Genomic DNA, 22,850 nt, shown 5'->3' with positions numbered 1-22,850 from the left:
CCTCCTAAATGTTGGTTGTTCTTTCTAGCTGATTTCCAGTGGACTTACTTCTTCTCTTTCTTCATGTTTTAAAAGGATGAGCTAGCTTGATCGTTACTACCGGTAGTGCTTTTGCCAAGCTAGTTATCTTGAAAATGGAAGAACTAGATCAGTTTAATGCAACTTCCACAATTGTAGGTGTGTGTACATATCTTCCAGAAATCTCAGCAGGGATACATAGGCTCTGGAAGTTTGGATACTGTAGACCCATGAAGGCAAACCTATGGCACAGGTGCCATAGATGCCACGTAGAGCTATATTTGCTGGTATGCGAGCCTCCAGGGGGCAGGAGAGGGAATTTTTGCTCCATGAAAGCCTCTGGAGGCTGGGGAGGGCAAAAAATGGGCCCACTGGACCCACTGGAAATCAAGAAATGGGGGACCGTGGGCACATGAAAGGGTATTGAATACGGGTCTGGCCACCCGTACACGGTTCGCTCCTGACTGGTTCAAGGTTGACTCAGCCTTGAATCCTTCCAAGATCAGTAAAACAAGACTCCAGATTATTGAGGGCAATGTGGCGGCCACGGCCCTCTGGAACCAACTCTCCCCCAGAGATTAGAATTACCCCCACCCTCCTTGCCTTTCGTAAGCTACTTAAAACCCACCTCTGCCGCCAGGCATGGGGGAATTAAGATTTCTTCTCCCCCTAGGCCATTACAATTGTATGCATGGTATGTTTGTATGTATGTTTGGTTTTGTATATTAAGGGGTTTTTAATTCGCTTTTAGTATTGGATTATAATTGTATACAGTTTATGATTGCTGTTAGCCGCCCCGAGTTTTCGGAGAGGGGCGGCATATAAATCCAATAAAACTTGAAACTTGAAACTTGAATATGCTGACTCCATTTAGGGAGGGTTATAAAGCACTACGAAGCAGTATATAAGTCTAAGTGCTATTGCTATTTCACTTCTTATAATACTATTTTCCATTACTACACGGGTCGCCCAGAAAATAATGCACCACATTTTTTCCCTCCAATAATTATTTATTGAACTCAATGAAACTTATACACAAGAAAGAATGATGTTTCTTCTACACTCCCTATTTTTCCACGTAATCCCCATCCCATTCTATGGCCTTTCTCCAGCGAGACATAAGGGCGTGTATGCCCTGTCGGTACCACTCATTGTTCTGGTCATAAAGCCATTTCTGCGCTGTGTGAATCACCTCTTCATCATCCTCAAAATGTCTTCCACACTAACTGTACTTCTATTGACTGAAGATTCTCCATAAACTGTACACAAACATTTGTGAATGTTCCCAACAGTTTCTTTCTCTGCAGTGAGAAATTCAGTGATGACATGCTGCTTGTAACGTACATCACTTACAGACACCATTTCGAAACTCTGCTGCAGCTATGCTATCTGTCTGAAGAAACACAAAATATACACACACACTCCTGACAATTCAAATATTTATTTATTTATTTATTCATTCATTCATTCGTCCAATACACAAATACATAGGAAGAAAAATAGACATGTAGTAATATATATAAGGGTAAAGTGAACTTAGAGGAGAGGATATATGAAAGAAAGAAAATATATATGATAAGTGAGAGAAAGGAAATACAATTGGACAGGGGACGAAAGGCACAACAGTGCACTTATGTACGCCCCTTACTGGCCTCTTAGGAACCTGGAGAGGTCAATTGTGGAGAGTCTAAGGGAGAAATGTTGGGGGTTAGGGGTTGACACAATTGAGTCCGGCAATGAGTTCCACGCTTCGATAACTCGATTGTTGAAATCATATTTTTTACAGTCAAGTTTGGAGCGGTTCGTATTAAGTTTGAATCTGTTGCGTGCTCTTGTGTTGTTGCAGTTGAATAATGTATATCTAAAGTTTTGCATTCATACCATTACTGTAGGCTGAGAAAAAAATGTGGTGCATTACTTTCTGGGTGACCCTCATATATAACAGTAGTCAAAAACACTGATTCAGTGTCGTATTTCTCTACTTCTACAATTTTAAGTTCAGAAATGGGGTTAAGAAATGTTGCTGTGGAATGCTACCTTCAATAATTGGAAAATTTCTTTATGTGAGGAACTAATTTTGCTTTTCCTTCATTTTAGAATCAAGTTTTTTATTGGGCAATGCTCAGATTGTGGATTGGCCTGTAGTTTATAGTAATGACGGTTTCTGTAAACTCTCTGGATACCATCGAGCTGACGTCATGCAGAAAAGTAGTACTTGCAGGTGAGTCCCAATAGATTGAGCCGTGATTGGGTCAGGGAAGATCCTTGCATAAATTCATTAATCATCATAGTAAAGGAAAGCTTTCTCAACCTGCTGCTCTCCAGATGTGTTAATTCAACAATTATGCTATCTGAAAATATTTTATATCAGTAATATATCTTATTACTGTGATTGTTATCTAAAATTGATCACTATTCTTTAAAACAAAAGTTTTCCCAGAGCAACTTCCAAAGCACTTTAAATATTCAAATAGCAGTTGTACATCTCCCAGTTGTGCATCTCCACCCCATGTCCAGTCAACAAAGAAGTGGATGTGATGTGCCAGTGCCTGGAGGCTGTTGGGGTCTGGATGGCTGTCAACAGACTGAAACTCAACCCTGATAAGATGGAGTGGCTGTGGGTTTTGCCTCCCAAGGACAATTCCATCTGTCCGTCCATTTCCCTGGGGGGGAACTATTGACCCCCTCAGAGAGGGTTCTCAACTTGGGCGTCCTCCTTGATCCACAGCTAACATTAGAAAACCATCTCTCAGCTGTGGCGAGGGGACGTTTGCCCAGGTTCGCCTGGTGCACCAGTTGTGGCCCTATTTGGACCGAGAGTCACTGCTCACAGTCACTCATGCCCTCATCACCTCGAGGTTCGATTACTGTAATGAGGCTACCTTTGAAGAGTGTTCGGAAAATTCAGATTGTGAAAATGCAGCTGTGAGAGCAATCATGGGCTTCCCTAGGTATGCCCATGTCAGATCAACGCTCCACAGTCTGCATTGGTTGCTGGTCAGTTTCCGGTCACAATTCAAAGTGTTGGTTATGACCTATAAAACCCTTCATGGCATCGGGCCAGAATATCTCTGAGACCGCCTTCTGCCGCACGAATCCCAGCGACTGGTTAGGTCCCACAGAGTTGGCCTTCTCCAAGTCCCGTTGACTAAACAATGCCATCTGGTGGGACCGAAAGGGAAGAGCCTTCTCTGTGGCAGCCCCGACCCTCTGGAACCAGCTCCCCCAGGGATTAGAATTGCTCCCACTCTCTTTGTCTTTCGTAAACTTCTTAAAACGCACCTCTGCCATAGGCATGGGGGAATTGAGACATCTCCCCCAGGCCTATACAGTTTATGCATGGTATGTTTGTGTGTATGTTTTGCTTTTTAATAAGGGGTTTTTAGTGACTTTTAATTATTAGATTTGCTATACATTGTTTTTATTATTTTTGTGAGCCACCCCGAGTCTACGGAAAGGGGCGGCATACAATTCTAATAAATAATAAAATAATAATAATAATAATAATAATAATAATAATAATAAATTCTAAGCAGAAAATATATATGAAAAACATCAAACTGAGGAAGATAGACTAAACTAGAGTGCCACGGTGGGGCAGTGTTTAGAGTGCAGTACTGCAGGCTACTTCTGCTGATCACTGGCTGCCAGCAGATCGAATCTCACCCGACTCAAGTTTGACTCATCCTTCCATCCTTCTGAGGGGGCAATATGCTGACTCTGTAAACTGCTCGGAGAGGGCTGGAAAGCACTGTGAAGTGGTATATAAGTCCAATTGCTTTTTGCTATAAGAAATAGTTGCTCAGAAACTAATTATATTATTTTTTTAATAAATTTGCACACATTTCATAATGAATTAAATGAAGCTCATCAGTTTTCATTTCCATGTATTTTGAAAAGAAAAGGATAGAGGAAATAAATCAAGAAGGCTATATTTTTTCAGGGTTCCCATTTATAGTCTAGTTCAGTGATGGAAAACCTATGCACACAGGTGGCACGCAGAACCATATCTGCTGGCACGAAAGCCATTGCCCTAGCTCAGGTCCAACATGCATGTGTGTTCTGGCCAGCTGATTTTTGGCTTGCACAGATACTCTGGGAGGGCATCTTTTGCTACCAGAGAGGGATGGGGGGAGATGTTTTTACTTTCATTTAGACAGCAACATTTGACAGGTTTATTTATTTTATTTATTTATTTATTAGATTTGTATGCCGCCCCTCTCCGTAGACTCGGGGCGGCTCACAACAATAGGTTCTAGGAGCTTCACCCAAGGCTTGGAAAGCTGTTCAGGCATGAAAGAACAAGGTTTGAACAAGAAGCAATGGGTGGAAACTAAACAAGGAGAGAAGTAACTTAGAACTAAGGAGAAATTTGCTGACAGTCAGAATGGTTGACCAGTGGAACAGCTTGCCTCCAGAAGTTGTGAATGCCCCTGGAAGTTTTTAAGCAGATTTTGGATAACCATATATCTGAAGTAGTGTAGGGTTTCCTGTCTAAGCAGGGGGTTGGACTAGAAGTCCTCCAAGGTTGTCCTCCAACTCTGTTGTTGCTGCTGCTGCTGCTGCTGTTCTTCTTCTTCTTCTTCTTCTTCTTCTTCTTCTTCTTCTTCTTCTTCTTCTTCTTCTTCTTCTTCTTCTTCTTCTTCTTCTTCTTCTTCTCCTTCTCCTCCTCCTCCTCCTCCTCCTCCTCCTTCTTCTTGGGCGTAACTAACACTTCACCTGCAAGTGCTACAGAAAAGTAGCACTTGCAGGTGAGTCCCAATAGATTGAGCCGTGATTGGTTCAGGGAAGATCCTTGCATAAATTCATTAATCTTCACTGTAAAGGGAAGCCTTTGCCTGGGGAGGTCAAAACACGAGCCTACTGGGCCCACCAGAAGTTGGAAACAGACTATTTCCAGCTTGCAGAGGGCCTCCAGGGGGTGGGAAAAGCTGTTTTCACCCTCCCCAGGCATTGAGTTATGGGTTGGGCACTCGCTCATGTGCGATAGCACACGTACATGCTCTTTTGGCACTCAAGGTAAAAAAGGTTTGCTATCACTAGTTTACTTTAACTAGTGATAGCATGATAGTTCCAATATCTCAGGGGCTGACACAAAGAAGGTGGAGTCAAGCTATTATCCAAAGCACCTGAGGGTAGGACAAGAAGCAATGGGTGGAAACTAATCAAAGAGAGAAGCAAGCTAGAACTAAGGAGAAATTTCCTGACATTAGAACAATTAGTCAGTGGATCAACTTGCCTCCAGAAGTTGTAAATGTTCCAATACTGCAGGTTTTAAAGAAGATATTGGATAACCATTTGTCTGAAGTGGTGTAAGGTTTCCTGCCTAAGCAGGGGGTTGGACTAGAAGACCTCCAAGGTCCTTTCCAATTCTGCATTTCTATTCTATTCTATTCTATTCCATTCCATTCCATTCTTATATTCTCCTTCTCCTTCCCCATTCAATTCAATTCCATTCCATTCTAAAGCTGCTGGGGTTCACAGTCAGAAAATATTAGGGTGGAATATTTTTCTGGAGACCAGAAATGGAGAATTGGTTTTAGTGTCTACCAGCATTATCTGCTGGTGCATTTTTGCTCCAGAATAATGTGTAGAGAAATATCCAGGGAGGTTACAGAGAACACAGTTATGATTTCCACAGATTAAAAACAAAGGGAAAAAATTAAAGAGAGAAAAATATGAGACAAACGAGACATTTCTTTTTAAAAAAAGAAAAGGAGCAAGTTGGAGTTGTTCTGTGACATTTAAGTTAACCACAATTCTCTTCAAGCAGATTCATCTAAATAAGTAGAAGTAAAGTAAATAGCAAGACTTAAGTTATTTGATGAAATGAACTTCCCCACTTTTTTTTTCTGTTTCTGAATACATAGTTGAGAAAAGTGGTGCAGTGGTTAGAATACAGTATTGCAGACTAATTCTGGCCATTGATCCTGATTGGTTGATTCAGACTTCCATCCTTCTGAGGTTGGTCCAATGGGGACCCAGATTACTGGGGACAATATGCTGACTCTGTAAACCACCCAGAGAGAGCTGTAAACCACTGTATGTCTAAGTGCAATTGCTATTGCAATCTTTTAATTGCTTACTTGCCTATACTTGTGTGTTACTGTTATGCAACTCTAGGCTGCTTTGTGATACTGACCAAAGAAAATTAAACATCAGAATGAATTAGTCGGAATTACCTATTGATTTTTTTTGTATCTGCTTTCCAAATTGTGCCATTTAATAGGATGAGGCTTTTTTTGTATGTGTGTGTGATGGTTTTGGAATTTTCTTGCTGTTGTGTTACATTTGGTACAGAGTTTTGTAAGCTTCGGGTGTCAGTGTAAGACATATTCATCACCTGTACTTTGGATTAAATTTGTACCATTCTGATTTCTTGTCTGCTTTGATGTTGGTGTTCTGCATCGTACAGTTTTTCAAACTGTATTTGAGGCAGTTCTAAATGTATATAAATATTTGTTGGAAATAGTTATATGCTGCTTTGGTTCTTAATAGTAAAAAAATGCAATGTTAAAAAATCAATATACAGTTGATAAGATGTCACTTTTAACATTCTGAATCCCGTATTTATAATGAAAGGTGGGAACTGTTGAGAAAATATTTCCTTCCTTCCTTCCTTCCTTCCTTCCTTCCTTCCTCTCTCCCTCCCTCCCTTCCTTCCCTCCTTTCCTATCTCTATTCCCTTCCTTTCCCCCCTCCCTCCCTCCCCTTCCATCTTTCTTTCTTTCTTTCCTTCCTTCCTTCCTTCCTTCTTTCTTCCTTCCTTCCTCCCTCCCTCCCTCCCTTCCCTCCCTCCCCTCCTCCTTTTCTCCCTCCCATCCTATGCCCAGACCATCCTCGTACATTAAGTGATATAAATCTTCCCTGCATCAAAGGTCTCTGCCACCTACATTTGCTTTTAGGGACTTTCATAACAATTTTGCAATTATAAATGAGAACCACATAAAGTATAAATCACAGTTAATGATACATGGCTGCAATTATGTTGCAATCTAAAACATAAATATGTCTATTTTTTGACCATGAAGCAAATTATGTTTCTTCTCTCTTTTATTTCTCCAGTTTTATGTATGGGGAACTTACAGATAAGAAAACGATTGAAAAAGTTAGACAGACATTTGACAACTACGAATCAAATTGCTTTGAAGTCCTTTTGTATAAGAAGAACAGTACGTATATTAAACCATGTGGACTTTGTTTGCCTTTGAAATGGTCATATATGCTGGTAACTTACTTATTGTTGATCTTAACAGATAATGAGCACAAGAGGAATGTACCCTCACAATAAAGTTTGCAGAAATGCTGTTTTGGGGGGTGGGGAGAAAGAAAGAAAGAAAGAAAGAAAGAAAGAAAGAAAGAAAGAAAGGCAAAAAGCATTGCAAAGTTTGATGAATGATCATTGAATGCTGACTGATTTTGGCAGGAAAATCGGAGCTTTCTTGCTTATATTTCTCTCCAGTCCCTATATTTTTGCTACTAATGGATACTATAGTAATAATTTTAAGGAACAACACTCTAACCATAAATCTTGGTAAAAGAAGCAGGGCATGGTCTCAGGCTACTTAAAATGAAAAATTCTGGAAAAAGGCAATGGAAAACATCAACTTGGTTCTTGTGCATGCCAATAGGTGCATTACCATTGTGCTTTGTTATTCTTCTTCCCTCTGTGTTTATTCTGATTAAACTACATTAAATGTAATTTCAAACATCTGTAGAAATCCTTGAAAAATCCTAGCATCACACTGAGATCCTTTATCTTTGTAAGGCCTCATTGTTGTAAAAATTCAGATGTTTAGATATTTTCTGAAGCTACATTCTTCATTAAACTAGAAAAAATAAGCTGAAGTCAATATATGAATTAAAATTACTAGAAATATTTTAAATACATATAATCCCTGAATTTATAAACTCTGGTAGATGTAGAAAGTCCAGTGCAATTTTCTCTGGTAACTGCTGAAAGGAAAAATGCACGGCCGGTGGCTTAAACCGCCGGCCGAAATTACCTCCGGAGCCAGGGGGACGCTGCCGGCAGCTCTTTCAGAGCTCCGAACTTCCGGGTTCCTTTGGAACTCGGAAGTTTGGCTTCTGGCAGTGCGCCAAGGTGGTGCACTGCCTGCTGGTTGGGGGAGGTCCTAGATCGCCCTATTGAAGGGCGATCCGGATAGGACCTCCTCCTTGCTTGGATGACTTCTGAAGCGAACACCTGCCCACCCTCCGCTATCAACAGTGTGTCCTAAGGAGGTTGCCTCAGGGCCGAATAGGAATTTTTGCGGCCTCCCCTTTAGAGGCGGCCATTTTTTTGCCTATTCCACACTGACGTTGCGGACTAGATTGGTTAGGGAATGCGGCACACTTAGATATCAGTATAGGCCTCCCTTTGGTCACTGGGGTTTGGCAGGTTAGGGGCGGAAATGGGCAATTAGAAGCGACTGCTTTGGGCATCCTTAAAGGGTGATGGACCGCCTCTCTCCAGGAACTAGAGGTTGGAACAACATCGGGGATTGGAGAGAGGATGTCCATGGGAATCACCGGATCCAATTTCCCACGGGGATTGGAGGGTGAACTCCTCCCATACGATGAAGGGGCGTGGCTTGGATCCAGGTGAAGGTGGCTACCTTTATGAAATCTGGGAACCATGAGATTTTCCAACCACCCCTTGCCCTGTGGAATATCCACTTGAGGTTTGGCAGGCCACTATCCCTCTAGTGGCTACCTTCACCTGGTTCAGCAAGGAGTTTTTGCCCAATGTTGCCAAGGAAGTTTCTGGTAGGAATTTCCGCCCCGTTAGTTTTGGCCTCTGCAGGTCCTTAGTTTGTTCTGAATTTAAATATTTAAATTTACGTATTCAAATTTATTCAAATTTATGTTAATTCAATAAATGACCCTTATTTAATCCACAACATGTCTCAGCATCTTTACTCCGCTTCCGGGGGTAAACAGTGATTAGATTCAGAAAGCTGTAGTTGTTACATCAAACCCTGGTTCATTGGAAACGATGCTTTTGGTGGGCATGTTATGGCCAATTTACAAAGGAAAGACGAATCCTCAGCTGAGCAAAAGGACAGTGCTTTACTGGCCTGTCAACACACTGAACTGTGTATGACACTAGTCCTCAAACTTCAGTGATTGTAAAAGAAGAGTAGTCTACAATTTGTTCCCCAACAATAAAAATCTGTCATTTAAAATAAATGAATGGAACTAGCAGCTTTTAGAACAGTATATACAATTTGTTATTTTATGTTTTGAAAATCTTCAGGTATAAATAGAGATAATCAAGATGAGTTTTTAGCCACCACCTCACCAGGGTGTCTCAGCAGAACTGACTCCCATTGTTAGGTTAAAAACAACAACAACAAAAACTCCCACAAAAAACCCCCAACCTCCCCACTGTTTGTGGGGCGACTAAAAATATATCTACTTTTTTTTAATCAGAGTCTGCAACATTCAGAGAATTCTTTCTCTGAAACTGTCCCACAAAATCAATAAGGCATTTCCAAATGAAATGACAGTGGCTTTCTTTTAAAACACTCCCAGTTCTCCAGAGAATACTTTGGAAAATCTACTTCTGTTACTAGATTAGTGGAAATGGTATGTCTTCTTCAGATCCTGATTTCTAATGGTAAGAATCAGTTAATAAAAAACTTCCAGTTCTTCTTCCATAACAATGATTAGAAGTATTCTTTGGAAAGAACTATCTTGCATAACCACATTTCAGCAGAAGAAGGATGAATGTTTTATTGTAGATTCAACAACTTGGAAGAAAGTGCCTATGAATGAATATATAAACGGAATTTATAGAAACATAGAAGATTGACGGCAGAAAAAGACCTCATGGTCCATTTAGTCTGCCCATATACTATTTCCTGTATTTTATCTTAGGGTGGATATATGTTTATCCCAGGCATGTTTAAATTCAGTTACTGTGGATTTACCAACCACGTCTGCTGGACCTACTACTCTTTCAGTAAAATAATATTTTCTCATGCTGCTTCTGATCTTTTCCCCAACTAACCTCAGATTGTGCCCCCTTATTCTTGTGTTCACTTTCCTACTAAAAGCACTTCTCTCCTGAACCTTATTTAACCCTTTAACATATTTAAATGTTTCAATCATGTCCCCCCTTTCCCTTCTGTCCTCCAGATTATACAGATTGAGTTCATTAAGTCTTTCCTGATAAATTTTATGCTTAAGACCTTCCACCATTTTTGTAGCCTGTCCTTGGAATTGTTCAATTTTATCAATATTTTTTACTTATTTATGTGTCACATGTTTTTGCTGAATTTGAAAATTAAGGGAGACTGGGATAGATCTATTTTGGCCTTATTTTGGCCTCATCAGCTAGCCATACCCTCACTGGGACTTGAACTTGCAACCTTGCCCTTGTAAGGCAGAGAATTAACCTCTAGGCTACAGTATCCAATCCCTTCAGCTCTGTACCAGGGGTTACATGTTTTTTTGTGTCAAATCACTCTGGTATATATAATATAATATAATATAATATAATATGATATGATATGATATGATATGATATGATATGATATGATATGATATCATACGATACGATATGATTAATATAATTAATATAATTAATTAGAATATGTCCTTTTAACATTATGGATAGTCCTAAAATTAGCTTTCATCTCACACTCCTGCTCCTTAATTAATACTGCTACAGACACTGCATCATCTTGAGAATCCTTGATACAAACATTTTGAACATGACACAGCTACTGTTTTTCATTATCTCGTGAACAATAACATTCATGTGAAATTAAGTGATGTGACTGGTTGGTACAATCACTTGGCTCTTGAGTAACAGATTTTTTTGAACCTGCTTACAAAGTATGGCTGTTTTTAATCTTCCATAGCCTAAGCAAGAATTTACATATCAGGTCCTATCTAGAGAAATGGTAGATGCCTTATTTCCTGTATTTTGATAATGCACTACCCAGAATGTTCACTCTGCTTGAGGTGGATTGCATTATGTCAGTTGCTGTCTTCTTGATGAATGTGATTTGTACTGATGTGATTGCATTGGCTAATGCTATTGTTTTTGGTTGACAAGAGTCTCCGATGGAGCGCTTCATCATAACTCCAAAGCAATTCCTCAACTGATCTTCTCAAAGTTTAGCAATTTTGAGATAATTACACAGCTGTGCAGCTCAGCAAAGCATTTTGCGGATTGTCAAGGTTGCTTATGAAATTTAAATCTGTTATCTTTATAAATAAATACTACACTACACCAAAGACTACACTACACCAAGCTTTTATTTTGGCTGCAATGCTAAGATAAGAGGGTAAAACAACAAGAGGATCCTCCCTCCCTCCCTCCCTCCCATCCTGTCACATATGCACCAAACCTTTCTCTCTCACACAAACGATATAACTTATATCTTGAATCTCATTATGTTCTTGATGCTGAACTACGGTTGCCTCCTTTTTTATTTCTTCCAAGCCAATGGAATGTTCAAAGGAACATCTGTGAAGAGACTTGGAACTTTATCTGTCTGGTTAAAAGATGGATAATGGTCTGTAAACAGAATCAAACAGGATGTAAGGACCTGCCTGGGCTATCCCCTCAGGAAAGCAGGATTCTTGAAACAATTAGTTATCAAAAGGAATTTTTACTCAGAGAAAGTGATTGTAGAGAAGTCAGGTAGAATCTGAAGTTCATGTGTAAAGTGTTAAGCTAGTCTTCCCAATTGAAACCCCACTCCCTACAGTTGCCTCCTTCATCTGTCTACCAGTAGCCAATACAATTGCAGATATGTGTTTTGGGAACTCTAAGGCATTAACCTGATAGCAGTTCATCCCCAGGATGCAGCGACCTTGGTGTCAGGTTGGAACCATCAGGGAGGAAACCCACATATATTGGTTGGGAAAAGAGCTGGCAAAAGAAAGATTCTAAAAATGGGTCAGATTTTTAGAAGAAAAATAATTATTATTATTAATAATAATAATAATAATAATAATAATAATAATAATAATAATAATACCCTGGCACCGGACCAGGGTATCTACGAGACCGCCTTCTGCGGCACGAATCCCAGCGACCGGTTAGGTCCCACAGAGTTGGTCTTCTCCGGGTCCCGTCAACTAAACAATGTCATCTGGCGGGACCCAGGAGAAGAGCCTTCTCTGTGGCAGCTCCGCCCCTCTGGAATCAGCTCCCTCCAGAGATTAGAACTGCCCCCACCCTCCTTGCCTTTCGTAAACTCCTTAAAACCCACCTCTGTCGTCAAGCGTGGGGGAACTGAGACATCTCCCCCTGCCTATGTAGTTTTTGTGCATGATATGACTGTATGTATGTTTTTATATATTGGGGTTGCTTGTTTTTTAGACTTTTTAAATGTACTATTGTTGTTTTAGATTCTAACTATTAGATTTGTCATTATATATTGTTTTTATCACTGTTGTGAGCCGCCCCGAGTCTACGGAGAGGGGCGGCATACAAATCTAATTAATAATAATAATAATAATAATAATAATAATAATAATAATAATAATAATAATAATAATTTATTAGATTTGTATGCTGCCCCTCTGCAAAGACTCCCTCTCCCTATGCATCCCAATAAGAGAGATGGTTGAACAGCACCTCAGAATACAATTAACTGCTTCATTCTTAAACCGTAATCATGTTACCCAAAGTAGAGCTATTAAGAAACTGGAAGGAATTTCCAGAACCATCTGTTCTCCATGTTCTCTCTAGTCTAACACAATATTGGAAAACATATGAAATTGAATTGGGATTATTCTCTTGCCACCTTTAGCAATGATGATAGTGGTAGAAGCTGGAGAAATAAAAGAATGATGGTTTAGATCAGAACAAAAACCAGAGTATTAAAAAAAAACTATTAATGCATCTGTATGTGAAAAACCAGTGGGCAAATGGTGCAGTGATGATGATGTTGATCCATCTGTTCGCTTTGAGTCATCAAACCATGTTTTTAATAAGCTCTCTATGTGCAATAGCTACATGATAAATAGATACAGCATAGCTAGGAAGCAGAGTGTCTATTAACTTTGATTGTCTAAAAAAAGTGTAAAGCTTATGTTCATAGATAGTTTGAGTTTTGAAATAGTTCATCGTGACTTTGGTTACCTGGCTAATATCATTTTCGGGTCTCTTGTCCTTTGACTACAGATTGTTTCTTTGAAATAATGTAATATCATTTTCAATATGCTTAGGCAATGGGTACATTTGAACATACATTTGAGTGTATGCAGAGGTTCTCTGTTGCTTTCTAATAAAAGTCATAAGAATATACCATTATACTGGTGAGGATTAAAAAAGTTGTAATTAACATTTTAATAGGGGAAGCAGAATGGAAGCCTAGTCTAAATAGCAGATGGTGGGATGAAGTCTAGCATCTACTGGCATCACCTAGTGCACCAATGGTGACCCTAGTTGGATCAGAAGGTTCTTCTCTTGTAACCTCATGGCTAGATTATTGCAATGTGCTCTACATGGGGCTACCTCTGAAGAGTATTTGGAGACTACAGTTGGTCCAGAATGCAGCTGCATAAGTTGTTGTGGCTGCACCTAAGTACACCCACGTTACACCAATCCTCCACGAACTGCACTGGCTACTGATTGGTTTCTGGATGCAATTCAAGGTCATTACTTTTAAATCCCTACATGGCTTAGGGCCAGACTATCTTTGAGACTGCCTTCTACCACATAGCTCCCAGCGACTGGTAAGGGCCCACAGAGTTAGTCTTCTCTGGGCCCCATTAGCTAAACAGTGTTGGCTGTTGGGTCCATGAGGGAAGCCTTCTCTGTGACTGCCCCAGTTCTCTGGAACCACTTACCTCCAGAGATCAGGACTGCCCTGTTGGCCTTCAAAAAAGCAGTTAAGACCTGGCTTGCTCAGACGGCTTTGCACATATGCATGGTGTTAAAGACAAGAAAATGGCAACATCTGGGTGGGTGCTGCCACTAGCGGTTCTCCGAACCACTGGTGGCTACCACTACCACTATGCCCGAACTGGGTTGTAGGGATAGGATTTCACCACTAGCTCAGATTGTAAGGTATAGAAGCAGGAAGATCCACTGGAAGTGAAAGACTGGAGGGGATGTAAAAAAAAATCATGATGGTAACTGTCAACATGCAATCAATTACTCATTTTAAGTAAAGAGGGATGGTGTGGTTGATTGTATGACTGTGATCACCATCTTTAGTCTTTCAACCCTCCAGATCCCCTTTGTGAAAGCAAATATTCAAGAATGAAACAGAAAAGTAAGAGAAGAAGGGTGCCCCTGTTTCCAGTCCCATCATTTTGCAGATTTCCAAATTAAGGCCAATTTCTTAGATAAAATGCATTACCCCAATGGTTTGCCCAGTTAAGAATGATGAAATCCAATTTCTTTCAGTGACTAATTCTCCCATTCTATTCCGTGGCACTCAAATGCCTTTCGCTATAATAACGGCTCATTGTAAACATAATAAGTGATCATTAGGATGATGAACCTGCTTTCGTACTTCTTTTGATGTGATGTGCGTTTTATTTATTTATTTTTCAATTACAGGAACACCTGTTTGGTTTTATATGCAAATTGCACCGATAAGAAACGAGAATGACAAAGTGGTGTTATTTCTTTGCACTTTTAAAGATATCACTTTATTCAAGCAACCTATTGAAGATGATTCAACCAAAGGTAATTCTGAAAATAATGTTTAAAACAGATTCTCAGAAATTGGAAATTCTATTTTTCTGTCTCTCCCTCTCTCTTGCTTATCTCTCTCTCTCTCTCTCATTCTCTCACTCTATCCATCCTGATTTTTTAAAAAAAATTAACTAATATACTTCTTATACAGATATTCTAAAATGTAGTTGACTGTGGATCTGGAGAGATAAATAATTCATCATTGCAACTGTAAATAGTTATTACCGGTATATGAATGACCTTTCTCCCAGATTTCACCCCGTATTAACTACATTATGTGTTGTTATAGTGAAAATGAAGCAATAGCTGATGCAAGTCTGAACAATGTTTTTTTTTTAATTATGGTTTATGTAATTTACTGATTGGGACGTATTGGCTCAGTGGCTAAGATGCTAAGCTTGTCGATCAGAAAGGTCGGCAGTTTGGCGGTTCAGTTCCTAGTGCCACATAACTATCTATCTAACAGGCGAGCTCCTGTTACTTGTCCCAGCTTCTGCCAACCTAGCAGTTTGAAAGCAGATAAAAATGCAAGTACAAAAATAGGGACCACCTTGGTGGGAAGGTAACAGCATTCCATGTGCTTTCTGCATTTAGTCATGCTGGTTGCATGACCATGAAATCGTCATCAGAGACCACTGGCTCTTTGACTTAGAGACAGGGATGAGCACCAGCCCTTAGAGTCAATTTCGACCAGGGCTGGGCAGCAGGCAGGACGGGGTGGAATGCAGTTCCACTGGCAGAAATGAAAATGTGCGCGCAGCTCCAGTTGATCGGCAGTTGTCACTTTCTGGATTACTAGCCTTGGCTCTTTTTTTTCCCCCTGCTGCTGCTGCTGTATTTGGGCTCCTTGCTTTTTTCCTCTTTTTCTGGCCTCGGACGAGCTTCCCTCTCTCCTGCCTGGCTCCCCTCTAGCCTCACATGGCCACCTCCCGCCCTAGGTGCAAGCAGAAGGCATGGGTGGAAGTGGTGCTGGCAGCATTTATGCTTCTGGCAGCACCCGTTCGCCTAGTTACTGAGCCTGTGGTGGGGGAGTGACCCAGGAAGGAGAGAACGGGAAATGCAAAGCAAATTGTCACCCCAGCAAGTAACACTTACAACTGACAAGGTTGTAAGTCAAGGACTTAACAGTTCACTTGAATGATGATGATCGTTCAAGCCACTCCCACCTGGTCACATGGCTGGCAAGCCACTCCTACTCAGTCACATGACCATTAAGCCACACCCACAAAATAAGCCACACCCACAGTGTGGCAGTAAAACGTTTGGCTGCCCATTACTGATCAGGACATATGTGTAAGGGGAATTGTTACCTTTAATTTACTGATCAATGAGTGAATTAAAATTGATGTTATTGACGTTCCAAATTGATTCATCTACTGTAGCACTGCGCACCCCAGAATTCTCAAATATGGAGTCCTCCAAAAATGTTAGACTTTATTTATTTGACATCCATTTTTCGACAAATTTTATTTTTAAAAAATAAATCCCTCTGTTGGTACTAATCAAACATGGGAAGCAACAACTGGGACAGTCTAAATGACATAAGAACTAGAATTCAGCTTAAACTTAAATTCAGCTCCACAAATCAATAATGTCAGAGTAGAGCCATGGGACTTGCAAAAAAAGTGACGAAAAATTTCAGTCTTAATGTATAAGGACAGCATCAAGCTTAGGAAGGTTTCCTTTGACAGGCGGTAGTCCTCTGGGTTTAACTCTCCCAGAAATCTTCTTGTTTGTGCTAAACTTCTTGCTTTGGAAGGGTTATAGGTCCACAAAGAGTACATTGCAAACTCAACCCTGGAGTCTATACTTTAAGAATCACAGATTTTGCAGCTGAGGTCATCAGGTTCCAAAGGACCACCAGTATGAAAAGTAGTTGAGAATATTAAAACAAAACAACTGCCTGGCACAGTTTACTACAACCTAATGACCTCCAGATGTTTTGAGACCAAAAATTCTGTATTCCTGACCAGCACAACCAAGTCTTATGATTATAGAGGGCACCAAATTTGGATTATTCTTGTATGTGACAGACTTAAAAAGTAGTTGAAACCAGTACACGGAATGCTAATATCTAACAAAAGAAACTCTCTTTTGGCAGTTGTTACACTCTGGAAATTGCATAATTCATATTCTGCTTCCCGAAGATAATGTTGTCACACTATTATACTTAGAAACTTTCCAGCAGAACATAGCTTGGAAGGATGAACAAGAGGATTATATAAATTATAGTGGACTGGTAATATATAGGAATTGGGCAGAAGGAAGACTTGAGTGGAAAAATCACTAAAAAACGAATGGGATGTGTAATTAGGAAACCATATTTTACAACACGAAAAGAAAAAAAATCAAGAACACCAGACTTAATAAATAAATAAGTAATAAATAATAAATAAATAACCTTAATACCACAATCTCATGGTAGATAAACAGTGTATAAATATGAGGCTCGATTCATTATTCATGGGAAAAATAAGTTCTAATGAAAAATTCAGTGAAACTAAAATATTGATGCTAACATACAGCAAGATTCCTACCCAACCTTTTGAATTATATTATTATATAAATTTTAGACCTGAAATAATAACTTCCATTTACAAACTAAGATTGAATGTCTTGATGAGGTCTATTCTGTTCATGGAAATATTTTTTTATCAAGAGTCTTGGCATTCACTAACTAGTTCAGTACAACTAAAGGAGGAAGACATGCTTTGTATGCTGATCATTTTAAGTTGAATAATTTTTGCTATTTCTGATATATTCACATTTCAAGTACCTTTTAGCCACTTCTTGACAAGCTGAATACAGGTAGTCCTTGACTTGTGACCAAAATCAAACAAAAAAAATTCTGTTGCTAAGTGTAATAATTGTTAAGTGAATTTTACCCCATTTTATGGCCTTCCTTGCCAAAGTGAATCACAGTAGTTGTTAAATTAGTAACACCATTGTTAAGTGAATCTGGTATCCTCGTTGAATTTGTTTCTCAGAAGGTTGCAAAAGGTGGTCACATGACCTCAGGACACTGCAGCTGTCATAAATATGAATCAGTTGTCAACTATCTGAATTTTGATCATGTGACCATGGGAATAATCCAACAGATATAAGTGTGAATAATGGTCATGAGTCACTTTTTTCAATGCCATTGTAACTTGAATGGTCACCAAATGAATTGTTCCAAATTGAAGACTACCTATACTAGATTAAATGAATTAATTCTTTAACATGGTACAAAGTAGTTCCATTCGTTAGAACGTTAGCAAGCTTCGTAGTTCAGTAATTGACTGATTGATGTGTCTATGTAAAAATTCTAAACTTCAGTCCCTTGAGCCTGACAGTCTTATGCAATAGACCTGGCAAAAATCCATATAGCTTCTGCAAATGTCAAGCATATTTCTTACAGTCTGACAGTAATATATCTTTAGGTAAGACAATTTAAAAATTGCATTTCTGCACCTATTTATTTAGGGAACTCAATATTTTTTTTGGAGCTGATATGTACAAATTATCTAAAAAGTTCAGACTTTTAAAAAGAGTGACATTCCAGCTACAACTATATTGCAACCTGGTTAAAATATATTGTTTTAATCTAGGTAATCAGGAAAAGAGTTGGTCCTAGGACACTGCTCTAAGGAACAGCCCTATTAACTGATGCCAGATCAGAAACTGAGTCATCTATTTTAACATTCTGCAACGTGTTAGACAAAAACCCATAAATACCATAAGAATTTAGTTTCAAGAATAGTTTATCATGTACTTCTGAATTAAAAGCTTTTCGGAAATCTATGTAAATTACATTTACAGCTTTACCTTGACCAAGGCATGTATTCTAACTATTTTTACAAAGCATATATTAGGTATGGAAGTTATTTTTGCTTAAACTGGGTAAAATTCTGTTGTGAATATATATTATTAATTTTGCAATTATTGCATGCTCCAAGTTTAATTTCCCAGTCTGATTTTTTTAAAAATAGAATAGAATAAAATATAATTCTTTATTGGCCAAGTATGATTTGATATACAAGGAATGTGTCTTTGGTGCATGTACTCTCAGTGTACATAAAGAAAAAAAAATAGTCATCGAGAATCTAAGATACAAGATATAATTTTTCTCACAACAAAATCATTACAAAGAGATTTGGGGCGAGAGAGAATCACTGGCTCAAGGTCCTGCAACTGTTTTTTTTTTTGCTAAGATAGGACTCACTATCTCCTAGACCAGTGATGGCGAACCTATGGCATGGGTGCCACAGGTGGCATGTGGAGCCATATCTGCCGGCACGCAAGCCGTTGCTCTAGTTCAGCTCCAACGTATATGTGTGTGCTGGCCAGCTGATTTTTGGCTCATACAGAGGCTCTGGGAGGACATTTTTGGCTTCCAGAGAGCTTCTGGAGGGATGGGGGAGGGCATTTTTATCCTTTGGAGCCTGGGGAGGGTGAAACATGAGTCTACTAGGCCCACCAGAAGAGGGCCTCTGGGGATGGGGGAAGCTGTTTTTGCCCTCCCCAGGCATTGAATTATGGGTGTGGGCACTCATGCACAAGCGCACACACCCTCTTTTGGCACCCGAGGAAAAAAAGGTTTGCCATCACTATCCTAGACTTTAGCCTGCAAACTTAATAATTGGTAATATGTCTCTTGTCTAAAGTTGTGCTACGTTTATCCTTGGCCATGAACATATATCTTAATAAGATGTGATTCTTTTATGTTATTATGTTTTGAAAGTATGCCTTATAAGAATTGGAATTTCATTTCCAATACTTTTGAGGGTTTTTTTTTAAACTTGTCCACCAAATATGGTAAAATATTATTCTAATTAATAGAATTTCCATATTTATTACCGTATGATTTGTCTACTCTGGCAGTTATTGACAGTTGTAATAATAATAATAATAATAATAATAATAATAATAATAATAATAATAATAATAATAATAATAATAATTATTATTATTATTATTATTATTATTATTATTATTATTATTTATTAGATTTCTATGCCGCCCCTCTCTGAGGACTCGGAGCGGCTGTACAACAAATACACTATACAAAAGGTCTACAATACAAAAGGTCTACAATATCCTCTTTGGGCCTTTTGGTTAGGTTATAGGAATTAACATTCCTTCCTTACATTCTCTAAGTCTAAATTAATTTAAATATCACCTTTAAAGTAGAATCAGATCTGAAAGTATGGTTAGTGGGAAAAAATGTAGTAACACTAAATGTATACATACCAAGCATTTTTTCAGCATGAAAGAAAAAAATATTTATTACATAATTTGTGAAACACTAGGACTTAAGCTACAAATCATTATTTCATTTTATTTGATCTTACCTGAATTGTTCCTCTTGTTGTAAATTCCAATAAAATGAAAAAAAGAGCATTACAGAATTATTACTCAGCTTTTCACAATAATATAAATATATATTTTCTCAGACTACATTCTCCAGAGGGTGAGTGCTGCATATTTTACCCTGGAGAAATGTTTGTTCATTTTTTTCTGTCTTAAAATAAGAAGATAATGCTAGGGAAATATTGAAACACCTCTACAATAGAATCAATCTGCAGATGAAGCAAACAATACCAGATGTGCTAATGGTGAACTGAAGCCATCTCACACATACCTGTGCGTCACTGGATTCCCTAAATTGTTCATTATTCCCTAATTGCTCATAATGTGTGTTTCTGCAACCAAAAGTGGGCATTCATTAACACAACTGAAAGCCGCAAAAGCACTTAGCTTTTGCTGAAACTTGTATCAGTGGAATACTGTAGATTACATTTCAATCTTCAGCTTGGATGAGATCCCTTACCTACGCAAGTTATCCCTTAATGATGTTGAAATGAAAAGGGGAATCAGGATGAGGTTATATTATTTCTCACTCTTCACCTGCTCTTTGGGAGGAAATCCAAGTACAGAACAAAATAAGAGTTTCTTCCCAGTCATATTAAGGATCCATTAAATTCAGCAATTTATCTTCATAAGGGTCAAAACTAAAAACAGGAGACAAGTAGGAAACCTTGTTTTTCCACTTCCTTACAAATCCCTTCAATCATATTAACCATTAAGTAAGCTCAGGCTACACTGGGCACATTTTGCATTTCCATTTATTCCCTTCTCCCCCTGACAGTTTGGAATTTGCAGCAGAGGCGGAGTAACGACACGGACACAAAGAGCTGGATTTAAAATGGGTCATTTTTATTAATTAAATTTGCATAATTTATTCATTAAATTAGCATAAATTTAACTATAACCCTAACAAGGACCCGCAGGGTCAAACAATTGCTTCTGGGGCGGAAAATGACATCAGAAAAACTTCCAGGGCAACTTATGGGCGTAGCTCCATGCTGATCCAGGTGAAGGGCCCCGCCCTCACCTGGATCTCTGCCATGCACCTGCATATGCGAGGTCTCGCCGTCTAACCCCTACAAGGGGAAAGAAATGGGCGGGACCCAAAGACAGGTTCCCCCCAATTGCACCATGAGCCTTTGGAGAGAACCTGTCAATCATCCCCAAAGATGCCCAATGGAGAACACGCAGTTGCTAAACACCACCCAGTTTTCCACCCCTAACCTGCCTACCCAAATGACCAGAGGTAAGCCAATTAGCCTAAACAGGGGGTGAAGCACCCCCTAACCGCATATCCGTCACCGCAGTGTGGAATAGGCAAAAAAACGGTCGCAGAAAATACTGAGACCGCCAAAAATTCCTATTTGTCCCCCGTAAGGGCGACCCACAGTGGCACACTGAAAGATAGGGAGGGCGGGTGGGTGTTCGCACTGTCATCGTCAGGGCGAAAAGGAGGCCCAAAGCCTGCACAGCCCTTTTTATAGGGCTGGCAGGCTCCGCCCCCGACGATGTCATCGGCTATGGCCAATGCTTCTAGAAATGGCCGAGATCTCACGAAATCTCGCGAGATCTCGGCCCCAAGATGGTGGCTATGCCGAAGGGCCGTGTCTCCCTGGCCCTGCGGCAAATCCGGGCCGGGGAGTGAAGCATTGGCCGGGCATTCTCTGAGCTTTTTACAACACACCACTTCTCTCTAGATGATGTTTCTTTAAGGTTTCTAACTTAGAGAAAGAGCTGCCTCTTAGTTTCTAGACTAAAGTGTAATATGCAGATCCAATTGATGGATATTAGTCAATCCTGAAAACATTTAGCAGAAAATGGTGCATTGTTTAAATAATGGAATGGGATGGTAATTTGAAAATGTGTAATTTGTGATTTTAATGAGCTGCCATCATGTAGAATGTCAGGGATGGTTTGAAGTATTTCCTGCTATTCTTCAATTGCTGATAACTAGCTACCAGCACAGAAACTAAATAACTTTGCCTTTGGCCTGTTGACAGGTGCTCCATCATTTGAAAAGTTTCATATTCTTCCAGTAGTGAGATTTGGTCCCATTTAAGCTACCAAATTTGTGCTGTTTCTTCTTTCAAAGCAGTATGGATTCACTCTTCTGCAAAAACAGGCAAGCCTCATTCAGCCTCCTCCTTTGCTTCAAGTCATCTCAGTCATAAACTTTAGGTCCTAGTTTCTACTCTCTCCACGCTAGAGAAAATCTTCACCTGCTGACTTTGTATGTATTCTGCTATTATCAGAAGCAAAGTAGGCATAGGTGCACTGAGCCTGTCTGAAAACTGCACAACCCCCAGCCTTTCCCTTTAGGTATTCCATGGAGTCCTGTTAGAATCTCAAGAACCCAAACTTTCCTTTAAAAATATTGTATCTAAGTGCTCATGGTTGCCATGGTTTCAGAAGAAGAAATTGTCTAGTGTCAACTGCGGTTTCCATAAACACTACTCACACGGACCCTTCTTTCTTGTTCCAAACTGGTGAGCATGATTGGAACAATATATAGCTCTTTCAAAATTTCTCCCTTGATGAGCATAGTCAGACACAAAACATCCATTTATCAGAAGGCATATTAGTGAAGTTGCTTCCTGTTAACCCTTCCAGCTTCCTGGAATATGTTTCCTTTATTTTTTTCATTTTCTTCCTGGACAATTGAGCACACTTTTGATCAGAGCACTGAACTTCAATCACTTTCTTGTTCCAATTTCTAAAATCATGCATGGCCTGCTTCCAATTTGATTGTTATTTTGTTAATTAAAAAGAAAAAAAACCTTTAAAAAATCAGATGGAACAGACAGTCTGA

General features: G+C 39.3%; 1 protein-coding gene across 3 annotated transcripts in view; it reads left to right on the top strand.

The window, feature by feature from the left end:
* Positions 1 to 22,850, top strand: part of KCNH5 (potassium voltage-gated channel subfamily H member 5) — a 256,818-nt gene that overhangs the window by 34,520 nt on the left and 199,448 nt on the right. For all 3 annotated transcript variants that reach the window (XM_070733245.1, XM_070733255.1, XM_070733236.1), the window contains exons 2-4: positions 2,116 to 2,239; positions 7,084 to 7,190; positions 14,555 to 14,683. In XM_070733245.1, the coding sequence (XP_070589346.1) occupies positions 2,116 to 2,239; positions 7,084 to 7,190; positions 14,555 to 14,683 (360 nt within the window). The remainder of the gene's footprint in view (positions 1 to 2,115; positions 2,240 to 7,083; positions 7,191 to 14,554; positions 14,684 to 22,850) is intronic.

Source organism: Erythrolamprus reginae, chromosome 1 (assembly GCF_031021105.1).
Source record: "Erythrolamprus reginae isolate rEryReg1 chromosome 1, rEryReg1.hap1, whole genome shotgun sequence".
In the NCBI taxonomy this organism is placed as follows: Eukaryota; Metazoa; Chordata; class Lepidosauria; order Squamata; family Dipsadidae; genus Erythrolamprus; species Erythrolamprus reginae.
Note: the sequence above shows the minus strand (reverse complement) of the source record. Positions and strands in the feature narration are given on the sequence as shown.